At 32.2% G+C, this 12,268-nt stretch overlaps 2 protein-coding genes across 2 annotated transcripts in view; both read left to right on the forward strand.

Moving 5' to 3' along the window:
• Positions 1-1,258: 1,258 nt before the first annotated feature.
• Positions 1,259-6,608, forward strand: LOC108911122. Its single transcript, XM_018715960.1, has 4 exons — positions 1,259-1,461; positions 1,586-1,873; positions 1,930-2,198; positions 6,302-6,608. The coding sequence occupies exons 1-4, from the start codon at positions 1,345-1,347 to the stop codon at positions 6,606-6,608; spliced, it is 981 nt and encodes a 326-aa protein (XP_018571476.1). The 5' UTR covers positions 1,259-1,344.
• A 4,547-nt stretch (positions 6,609-11,155) lies between these two features.
• LOC108911123 (zinc finger protein 845-like) overlaps positions 11,156-12,268 on the forward strand; it is a 5,348-nt gene continuing 4,235 nt past the window's right edge. The window contains exons 1-2 of the mRNA XM_018715961.1: positions 11,156-11,309; positions 11,469-11,768. Coding sequence (XP_018571477.1) covers positions 11,193-11,309; positions 11,469-11,768 — 417 coding nt within the window. The 5' untranslated portion in view covers positions 11,156-11,192. The remainder of the gene's footprint in view (positions 11,310-11,468; positions 11,769-12,268) is intronic.

Here is a 12,268-nt window from a genome sequence, read left to right on the forward strand (position 1 = left end):
AAACCAATAACTGCATTTCTGTCTGACTTGAGGAATAATGTGGCAACGTCGCAATCAGCTGACAGCAAGGAGGGGAATACATTTGAAAGACTTGATAAAAACGAAATTGATTTCAAACATATACATTTTTCCCAAATCCCATGTACATTGTTATCAAGGAAAAATTATCCACAACAGATTATTTTTTTAATGTTAAAAAAAAACTAGATTAATTAGAAAAGACTATGAAGCTGTGATACATTAATTGGAATAAAAAATACAGTTGATAAATCCTTTTAATATATTTAATGGTTTATAAAAACATAGAACAGAAATAGAATTACGGAATTCGTAATTTGTGAAACATGTCAAAAAATTTAGGGTTAGGTTTAATGATCCCTGCCTGTTCCCCCGAAAATATCAGTAGAAGAAATAGGGAGCAATTCTTCTATCATTACTCAATAGAACACCATTCAAGCATACCGATTAATGAGTTTAAGTAGAGACGCGCCTCCTTTCTCTCGTTCCTTCTATTCCCTATAATTCAAGAATAAAGTCTCTGAATCCCTTGAAGGGGTATTTGAGGATCCCAGCGTCCCTGCAAACCACGGAGAAGGTTCAATACCAATTTCGGCCCCTAATCGACCCCAGTTAGAATTAAGTTTTTTCGGAACTGGAAGAAACGGCAATATTTAACCCGGCTGAAATGGCCTGAAGGTCACGCGATGCTTTTGACGCATGCGCACGACGACAATACGGGATCGATGGGGACTTTTGACACTTTAATAAAGTGTCTTTATTTCTAATGGTGTACCCAAGGACTCCACTAAAATTTGACTGTCGGAATTTTCGTTATTTGAAATGTCTATTTTGACTGAACTATTAAATAACAATCCTATAGGATGACGACTACGCGACTACTTTTTCCTTGCGATACCCGTCGAACGAGTTCATGATAAATATTCCGAGACCCGTTAAGAATTATTGTATCTAGACGCTTCAGTAAAATACAATTCCAAATCTGAAATCCACGCGTTCACTAAATATTACGGAACCTAGTCCGAGTATTACCGATTATCGTGATTACATGTATCGAAGCTTGGAAATGAATAAAGTATTACTACCGAATACTTTTCTCATCGATTACTCAGCATCAGTTACTTATTCCAGTAACGAATAATTACAATATTGACATCACTACCGCCCATCTCTAATCTTTGTTCCTAACCTAATCAACCCAAACACAATTATGCTGTCATTGCTGAGGGCAAGAAAATTAAGAATGCATAGGTTAGAAGCGAAGGCTTTATATTTTATTTTGTATCTGTGTTCTATTTATACGTAAAAGAAGATTGCTGGAGAGCAATGGCTGATGTTAAGGAAACTTCGTGTAGGCTTTGCCTTAAAAATATAACCGACGAAAGTTTTGAAGCGATAGATAACGTCATTCTAGACATCCTAGATGTTCTTTTGCTGAAATTGGTAAGTCAGTGAATTATAATTAAATTAGATCCTAGCAGTCTCAAGTGTAAAGCAGCTTTTAGTTTTTAACTGTTATTTTCCGTTACACTTATTTATTTTCTGTTTAAAGTTGCATATTTTTCAGAAATTTGATGTGAGCAAAGAGGTCATATGTAAGGTTTGCAGAAAAAAGTTAAATGCGGCGTTAGAATTTAAGTCAACATGTCTGAATACCGATAACATAATTATTCCTTATGTGGATAGCGAAAAAATGTTACAGCTCGACTTGAGAGAAGTATACATGCAGGAAAAGAAAAGTGAATTAGTTTGCAGTCAGAAAATATGTCGATTGTGTATGCATCCAATAGAAAGTGAGTTTAGGTGCATACGTGAAGTGGAACTTGAAGCTATTGAGAAATTGGCTCCCGAGATGGTATCAATGATATTAAACACTTGCACATTCTGTAATTTAACAAAATTGCTTTGTAGAATATAAATATCATCAAAGACCCCGTTGTTTGTAAGCCATGCTTCGATTCTCTGTGTACTCACAACAGTTTCCTAAAAGATTGCTCAGAGGTACAAAAAAAAATTAAAAGTATTTTTGATAGTTCAGCCACAGGAAGTCAAATAGATACGTCCCCACTGGATTTATTTGTTAAAACTGAAAACCTGGACAAGGAATTCGATATTAAAGAGATGGAAATGTCAATCAAAGCTGAAAGTATTGACATAAAATCGGAAGATGAGGAAAGGAGGTAAAAGAAGATTGTTTTGATAGTAATTTAAAAATATCAGCCTGATGTGGTTCTGATACTTCGTGACTTAATGATTAAATATGTGCCAACTGATGATAAACTAACAAATTATCAGTTTATGTCAATTATATATAAACGGTATCGTACAAATTTTTATATAATCGTTAAGCGTCAGGTTAACAAATTATTGGAAAAAAATGTCAAAAATCATTATAAAACAATCAGTATGGCTTTAAATCAGATATTGGTACAACAAATGCTATTATATTCATACATTCATGAAATTTTTTAACTTCCGGCAGGAATTGCAATTTTCTTGGAACGAAAAGGATAGATGTCACTTAGTTACAAAACAATTAGTGCTTATGTAAGCAGATTGCAAGAAGAAAACCAGTTTAGCTTGTTTTCTACACTTGTATTAAATGATTCATACAGAAAATTAGTTTTTACGCTATTTTAAAGGTATTTAAAATCTTCATTAGGGTTATAAATAATAATGAGGTGAGAATATAGACGAAGAACATAAATTTAAAATAAAAAAATGGTTAAAAGTGTTCCAATATTTCAAGAAACAAACGCTAATGTTAATTGAATTGTTAACTAAGCGTACACAAAAAAATATGAGTAGAAATATATTTCAAAAATGTATAATGTAATTTCTATCACAGAACCTTCAAAATTGCATCCAACATTTTCTTTGACTTGGAGGAGATGGGCGCGAGTTTCATTTAATTTCTTTAGAACTAAATTAACATAATTCTCGTTGTTTTACCAGTTCACATGATTTACGGATTTTAAATAAAGGATACAAATCTTCGCGAGGATAATACGATATATTTGCTATATATAATAATTATATTGTACATAGTTTACACACAATACATTTTTGAACGCGTACGCATCTTTACCCGAATTTGACGCGCAATATCTCCGATGTCCGAGGTCTGTAGGTTCGCAGTGTGTACAACTGCTAGTCAATTATTAGCGCTGTTGCCACATCTACATAGTCTTTATGCCTTCATTAAATATAATTTAAAACTACTTAAATATGATATTTTTATATTGTTGATTAGTCAATATGTGCAATTAGTGCATATGTGTAGATTTCTTTGCTATATAGATAATGTTTATCGCAAATAATTTCAATAGAATTAAATTTTTTCAAATTGGCAGCGGGTTTTAGTAACATAAGAAGAGCATAGGACCCCCCCTGGGATTCTCACTTCCCTCGGACCCCGATATACCTCCTTAATTAATTTAGTCAGGCGTTAATCTCCGATAAACGACTATCTTTCGCTATGATTCCAATATATGAGCCTAATTTTGTATTTAATGTGGGTCTAAATACTAACATCCAGTGAACAGTTTGTCTGCTTAATCAATGGACTGTAAAAAAGCAGAGCAGGATGAGACTGTAATGTTGATCGGCATTTCTCACTACAAAGTAATTCCTTTCCCCTTTGGCATCAGTCGTTTCTTATCAAAACTCTGCTTAGAATTTCTGTATACTATCACTGGTTCCAAAGCAATTAATTACCAAAGCCAAAAAAATTATTTTTACCTTGACCGACAATAACTCAACCACAAATCATCATATAAAGGTCTTCAATAGCTCAAATCAAACTCAAATCAAAGAGCTGACATTACTAAAAAAAATAAAATCTTGAGACATATGGATCTTTTGACAGTGAAGCAAAAATTATAAAAATTAATTTCCCGCTGGATTTCTTATGATTTCTTAAAGTTGGCGATAAAAATATAAACTTCAAGCTTCAATTTGTTTTTGAATTTTTTTTTGCTTTACGACTATTTTCCGCCTTTTGAAAATCACCTAAAAATTCAGGATTTTCTTTTTGTCCTTTCATTTTTGTGACTACTTTAGTGGAGTAAAATAAGATTTTGAGTTCGGAAAAATTAGCAGATCGAGTAACTTGTGAGGGTGTTAGGAACAACATTAAAAAGTTACCAACCGTAGAGTGTACACATGATTATTTATTTAATAAATTAGTTGCAAAATTCCATTGTTTATTGTAGGTATATCTTAACAAATTCAATTTTAAAAAAAAACTAATTGCACCTGTTGATTGTCGAAGGAACCTTGTATGATATGATTGAAGAAAACTAGCTTTTCTTCTTGATTTTAATAGAACTTTTTATTCAAAAATGTTGTTGAACATTGACACATGACATGTTATTACATTCTAGATAATATTAATAAAATTTCTATTCAAGGCTTCATTGAAATACATAAATACTAAGAAATATACATGTAATTTCCAATAGCGCCAATCGAAATAACGGGAAATTTTACATGAAAAATGTATATAAGGTTATTTTCTAAAATGAAAACCGTAGGTTGTAGAATTTTTTTTAAATCATACGAAAATGTAAAGCATAAATTTGTTATAACTTTTGATCTATTTGATTAAATTAGGTCCACAAAAATTTAAATGAAACAGGAATCTTGTAGCAAACAAGTTACCATGATTTTAAAATCGAAAAAATATATTTACAGGAATAGTGTGTAAATAAAGATATGTAACGGTAGAATTTTGTACAAAATGAATTAAAGATCTGCCATTTTTTTAATTTTTAAGATAAAAATCTAAAACTTTCAGGAATTGCTCTTGAAATGGCATTTAAAACAGTGAGCAATATAAAAAAAATCTTAAAATTTTAATTTGAAAAATACAACGAAATATTCAATAATTTAAAAAAAGGTAAATTTAATTTTTTAGGTCACGTTTCAAAGTCCAATAACTTTAGTTCAGAATATGATATTGCAACTTTAGTGGAGCATTTCTTGAAGCGTGAAGACTGTACTTTAAGATGGACAGGCCCGGATCCAGAGACTGATTTTGGGGGTGGCGCAAAGCACTTCTTTCATGGGAGCTTGACACTAATGAATCCTTCTACTTGCATTAATATCGACTAACTGCCTGTTGTCGTTTGGAGAAATTGAAGATCTTTAAAAAATGTTGTGCTTTGGGGGTGGCGATCGCCACATCGCCACCCCCTCTGGATCCGGGCCTGAAGATGGACCATTTTGTTTTATCTAAAACGTTGGATTTGCAATAAAATTTAAAGAAAAACAAAAAAAAAATATATTTTTTCTTCTAAAACGATGAAATCTGTTGTTAAATAAACTTTAAAGTTAAAAAAATTGTTATTTGTTTGTTTAACCAACATACAGGGTTTTTCAGGATTAAGTCGACAAATTTTGGGGAGATATTCCTCATAAAAAAATAAGAAAAAATCAAGTATAAATTTTTTTCCAGACTTCATTTTCGAAATATAGGGCGTTAAAGATTTTTAAAAAAGTTCGAGAAAGAAGGCTATTTATGCCAAATTTGGCATGACACATCTTGTTATAAGATACCATTTTTCCATAGAAGTAGAAGTCCCGCAAGCAACCAGTGGCGGAGTTATGGGGACACAGACTCATTAAATTATAAAAAAGTCGTTTTTCTCAGAAACGGTTCATTTTATTGTATCGCAACAAGAGATACATTTTTAAATAATTTTTGATACTCTTTAACATGGTGCCATTCAAATTTATAAAGCGATGAAAACAAAAAAGTTGTGGGCCATAGATCGAAGATTAAGGCCAGGTTAGGCCGTACAAGGGCACTAGTAATACATAGGAAAGACTTGGAAAAAATCAAATCACAAATAAAAAGGTTATCCAAGAAAAACTAAAAAAAATTTTTTTTGACACCCTGTATCTCCGTTAATATTGAGTTTTCGAAAAATTGTTATAGGACTTTGTGACCCTAATTTTTTGTGAGGAATCACCTCCTGAAGTCTTGACGCATAATTTCCGGACACCCTGTATATAGTTATTTTTGCATACATTTTGTTTTGGTTCTTTTGCATTTCATTTTCATAAACTTGTAATTGAATATTTGTTTGTGAAAATGTTTTGAAAGTTACTCTCCTTTTTAATAACACAATTCAATCAAGGCTAAGAGTGACGGTGCGGCGATAGGAATTATTTATTAGAATAATTTTTGTGAAACGTAATATTTTGGCATGTGTCACCTGTAATCTCTTAAAATTAAAACCCGATTTTCAAAAATACTCTGTATTTGCCATTTTTTCAGCGACACACCACTTCAGAGCCCCAATATTGCACCATTCGAGGAGAATGACTGTGAAGATGAAGAAGAGGATGGATGTAAACATGAGAATGCATCAGAAGTGAAAACCAAGCAGGAGCGCAAAGTATTGTACAAATGTGATGAATGTATTTACGAAACTGAAAGTGAGATCCGTTTCACGGTGCATTGTGCGAGACACGAGAGGGAGGATAATGATTTGGAAGGGTATAAATGTGAGTCCTGTGAGTACGAAACAAAAAATGAGAAATTACTTCAGAGGCACATCGCAGGTTCAAATGTACAAGTGTAACGACTGCGATTTCGAAACTAAATACAAACGTTATATCAAAGAGCACCAGTTGAAACATAAAGATCCATCGCAGGTTCAAATGTACAAGTGTAACGACTGCGATTTCGAAACTAAACACAAAGGTAATATTAGAAATCACCAACTGAAACATAAAGAGCGTTCGCAGGTTCAAATGTACAAGTGTAACGACTGCGATTTCGAAACTAAAGTAAAGGGTAATATCAAAAATCACCAACTGAAACATAAAGAGCCTTCCCTGGTTCAAATCTACAATTGTAAAGACTGCGATTTTGAAACTAAATACAAACGTAATATCAAAAATCACCAACTGAAACATAAAGATCCATCGCAGGTTCAAATGTACAGATGTAAGGACTGCGATTACGAAACTAAATACAGGCGTTACTTCAAACAGCACCAGCTGAAGCATAAACATCCATCGCAGGTTCAAATGTACAAGTGTAAAGACTGTGATTTCGAAACTAAATACCAGAGTTATATCAAAGAGCACCAGTTGAGACATAAAGATCCATCGCAGGTTCAAATGTACAAGTGTAAAGACTGCGAATTCGAAACTAAATACAAGAGTTATATCAAAGAGCACCAGTTGAGACATAAAGATCCTTCACTGGTTCAAATGTACAAGTGTAACGACTGCGATTTCGAAACTAAATTAAAGGGTACTATCAAAAATCACCAACTGAAACATAAAGAGTCTTCGCAGGTTCAAATGTGCAAATGTATAGACTGCGATTTCGAAACTAAATACAAGAGTTACTTGAAAATTCACCAACTGAAACATAAAGAGCGTTCGCAGGTTCAAATGTACAAGTGTATAGACTGCGATTACGAGACTATATACAAGAGTTACTTCAAACGGCACCAACTGCAGCACAAAGATCCATCGCAGGTTCAAATGTACAAGTGTATAGACTGTGATTATGAAACTAAATACAAGAGTTACTTCAAACGGCACCAGCTGCAGCATAAAGATCCATCACAGGTTCAAATGTACAAGTGTAATGACTGCAATTTCGAAACTAAATACAGAAGTAATATCAAAGATCACCAACTGAAACATAAAGAGCGTTCGCAGGTTCAAATGTACAAGTGTCGCTACTGTGATTTCGAAACTAAATTAAAGGATGATGTCAAAAAGCACCAACTAAAACATAAAGAGCCTTCAAAGGTTCAAATGTACAAGTGTAAAGACTGATTACGAAACTAATTACAAGAGTTACTTCAAACAGCACCAACTGAAGCATAAAGATCGTTCACAGATTCAAATGTACAAGTGTAAAGACTGCGATTACGAAACTAAATACAAGAGTTATATCAAAGTGCACAAATTGAATGATATGAATCCTTCACATATTCAAATGTACAGGTGTAAGGACTGCAGTTACAAAGCTATATAGAAGAGGTATATCAAAGTGCACAAACAATGTACAAGTGTAATAACTGTGATTACGAAAGTAAATACAAGAATGCTATCAAACAGCATCAACTGCAACATAAACAGCCCTTCATACTGCAAAATTTGTAGACTATTACAAATTTTTTTTCTTAACGACGTTCAAATATGCTATGCTTGCTCTGTACTTTGCAACAAAGTTACAAAGTATCGAATCACCGGGAAATTTCTTCGAAATACAGCTTTGTATTTATCAGTCGATTACAAGTATTGATATGAAATATTCTAGCAAACTTGCAATCTTACACACTAATACAGTAAAATCACATAACTAAACGGAGTAGAATTTTGTTGCAATTTACTGTAAAATTTCTTATTTAATGGGTAAATTAATTCTAAGAAAAAGTATGACAAAATAATTTTATTTCAATTAATACTTGTTAAATTTGGATAAATAAAAATGGGTAAAATAGTATTAATGATTATTAGGGTTAGAGACACTCCTAAAACCAGACCAAAAAAAAATTCGTGAGAACTATCTAGCAGCTAACTCTGATTTTTAACAATAGAACAATAGTTAGATGTGGTTTGGAAGCAAAAACGATCTGAAACTATATGAGAAAAATGAAACGATCTGGATTCTAGCAAGAAATGTGCTGCAGTTTTTTTAGATGTAGCTAAGGCGTTTGACACTGCCCCATGATAAGCTTCTCAATGCAGTGCAAAATTATGGAATCAGAGGAATTGTGCTTGAGCTTTTTGCTAGTTATTTGACTGAACGAATGCAATTTGTAAAAATCAATGAGTGTTTAAGTGATCCGCAAGAAGTGAAAATGGGTGTGCCACAGGGAACAAGCAGTGGTCCCGTACTTTCTACCCTCAAGATCAGTTCTTCATTAACCTTAAATATTGATGGTGAAGTAGTATCATATGCTGACGATACAGTAGTTATCTTTAGTGGCAAAACTTGGGAGAGCATACGAGATCAAATGAGGCAGGGTATAACTGCTGTCAAAATTTGGTTAGACCTGATTTTGATATGATTAATGTTCACAGTTTTAATATGAAAATAAAATAAGTTTTTATAAAGCAATTGGGTCTCACTATTGACAAAAATATTAAATGGGAACAACATATAAATAATTTAATAGTTAATGTTGGAAAACTTATTTATGGATTCTATCAGTTAAGAAATATTTTAACCAAAAAATTCTTGCTTATAATTTATAAATCCTGAGTAGAATCGAATTTTTGTTATAGTATATTTGTATGGGGTGGTTTATATAATATGGCTTTAAAACAAGTATGTATCTTGTGCAAAATGATATCTTAAAAATTGTTCTAAAGAAAAACAAATTGTATCCGACAAGGTTACTTTGTACAGATGGAATCTGTGACATTAGATCATTATATTTTCATTCTTTATGTATATTTGTATTTAAAAAAGAGAAATAATTTGTATCGAATACTGTGGTAACAGGCAGCATGACAAACGAAGTAATACAAACGCCATTTTGCTATAAACCATAGATTTAAGATTTACGTTACATCTAGCTCCAAAGCTTTATATGTTGCCTTTAGAATTAAGAATTTTGAAAGTTTTCCCTTCTTTGCAGAAGTTACATAAGTGACAATTATTTGCTATTTTTAATTTTATCGAGTAATTTATATATAGGGAACATAGCTTGGTAACATTAACACATTTGGTAAATCTATCTTTTGATTTTAAATTTGCACAAAACAAGTGTTAACTCACTTAGATGTGTTTCTTTCTTTCCTTTATCTTTTATATTGTAATTTCTGTGAAATGTAATGTTGTAGGATAGTTTAATATTTGCTTTAGTTTAATTGAATTTAATTAATACAATAGTATCGTAATAACATTTGTAACATTGTATATTGTGGTAAAAGGAAATAATTAATTTTGATCAAAATAGTGCCCCTACCAGTAATAATAATTTTTGTAATAAATTTGTTATAATTTCTAACTATTTAAACATTGAAATGGAGAATAAATGTGTTAAATTTTTTTAATCACAATTTATATAGAGTTCAAAATCTCTGCCTTCGTTCTCTACATAGACTTACTCATCTTCAATCAATCAAAACCACACATAGGCAACTTTACTGGTAAGAGATTGAAAATTACCCCCACTACTTGACTCCAGAGCCCGAGAGGACAGCGATATGTGTCTGTCCTTTTTTAGACAGAGACAAAATAAATTTTTGTTGTCTGTTAGCATTCATTTTGAAATTTAACAGCTGACGTCGGAACTTCATCGTGATTCATACGTTACAATATAATTTTAGAATTTTCAGAAAATGTAATAATGTGAATGAAGAAATTATACGTGAAACATTGCCAATGACATCAATTTACAAATGAACTACATGGTGATTTACAAACAGTGACAAAAAATGAAACCTCGAATTCTTTAGTGAATTTTAAGGTAGGTCTTTCATATAAAGTTTTTGTCTAGGTCGGTTCACTANAAAAAAAAAAAAAAAATCGTGAGAACTGTCGAGCAGCTAACTCTGATTTTTAACAATAGAAATCTCAAGCTAACCAAGTTAGATGTGGTTTGGAAGCAAAAACGACCTGAAACTATATGAGAAAAATGAAACGATCTGAATTCTAGCAAGAAATGTGCTGTAGTTTTTTTAGATTTAGCTAATTCGTTTAACACTGCTCCATGACAAGCTTCTCAACGCAGTGTAAAATTATGGAATCAGAGGAATTGTGCTTGAGCTTTTTCCTAGTTGACTGAACGAATGCAATTTGTTAAAATCAATTGAGTGTTTAAGTGATCCGCAAGAAGACTTACATAGACTTACTCATCTTCAACCAATCAAAACCTATAAAGTAAACGCATGCGTATGAATACGCTGGTACGTTGCCCCACTTTTCGGCTTCAAGTCAATACCTCTGTTATTTAGACTACGCCATTATCTAATGACAGGTTACTGGTATACCGTGAAATCTATGCGTAATCTGAGTTCAAGAATAAGTTAGTTTAATTTATATTAAACATGTATTACCGTCTTGTTGTTCCGAGGATAGAAGAAGAAGAAGACCCAAAACTATTCACCTGATGTTAATTGAGGTTATGTTATAATATGTTTACAACCAACTTCGGTACTAATTTTACATTTTAAAGGAAATTGTTGCCATGAGTGGTGGTGGAGAAATTTTGTGTAGGCTTTGCCTTAAAACTGTAACTGATAAAAGTTTTGAAGTAATAGACGACGCTACTAGAGACATTCTACATTTTCTTTTGTTGAAATTGGTAAGTTCGTGAAATGTATTAGAGTCTACTATCTTAATACATAACACCTTTTAACAGTCTTAACACCTACAAAGCGAATACTCATCTTTTTACTACTCAATTGTTACTTTTTGCCATAGTTATTTTCTTTGCGTTTGATTAAAGTTACTTGTATTTTAGAAATTGGATGATGACACTAAAGAGGTTATATGTAACGCTTGCAGAAGAAAATTATATGCAGCATCAGAATTTAAGTCAAAATGTCTGAATACCAGTAACACAATTATTCCATATGTGGATAGCGAAAAAATGGTACAGCTCCACTTAGAAGAACTTTACATGAAGGAAAAGAAAAGCGAGTTATTTGATATTTCAGATAGTCAGAAAATATGTCGATTGTGCATGCAGCCAGCAGAGAATAAGTTTAGGTACATACATGAAGAGGAACTTGAAGCTATTCAGAAATTGGCTCCTGAAATGGTATGAATGTTATTAAGGAGGTATATCGGGGTCCAAGGGAAGTGAGGATCACAGAGGGGGTCCTATGCTTTTCTTATGGGACTAAAACCCGCTACCAACTTGAAAAAATTTAATTCTATTGAAATTAATTGCGATAAACATATCTATATAGCAAAGAAATGTACTCAATATGCACATAACATACATATTAAAAATTAACAACATAAAAATATCGTATTTTAAGTAGTTTTAAATTATATTTAATGAACGCATAAACACTATGTAGATGTGACAACAGCGCTAATAATCGAGTGCAGTTGTACACACTGCGAACCTACATACCTCGGACATTGGAGATATTCCGCGTCAAATTCGGATTAAGATGCGTACGCGTTCAAAAATGTATTGTGTGTAAACTATGTAAAATATAATTATTATATATAGCAAATATATCGTATTATCCTCGCGAAGATTTGTATCCTTTATTTAAAATCCGTAAATCATGTGAACTGGTAAAACAA

This window comes from Anoplophora glabripennis, unplaced genomic scaffold (genome assembly GCF_000390285.2).
Source record: "Anoplophora glabripennis isolate ALB-LARVAE unplaced genomic scaffold, Agla_2.0 scaffold829, whole genome shotgun sequence".
NCBI classification, from domain to species: domain Eukaryota; kingdom Metazoa; phylum Arthropoda; class Insecta; order Coleoptera; family Cerambycidae; genus Anoplophora; species Anoplophora glabripennis.

Coding starts and splice junctions, on each gene's coding strand:
- LOC108911122 (XM_018715960.1), top strand. CDS start 1,345: ATGGCTGATGTTAAGGAAACTTCGTGTAGGCTTTGCCTTAAAAATATA. Junction 1,462..1,585: donor ATGTTCTTTTGCTGAAATTG/GTAAGTCAGTGA, acceptor CATATTTTTCAG/AAATTTGATGTGAGCAAAGA. Junction 1,874..1,929: donor AGAAATTGGCTCCCGAGATG/GTATCAATGATA, acceptor ATTGCTTTGTAG/AATATAAATATCATCAAAGA.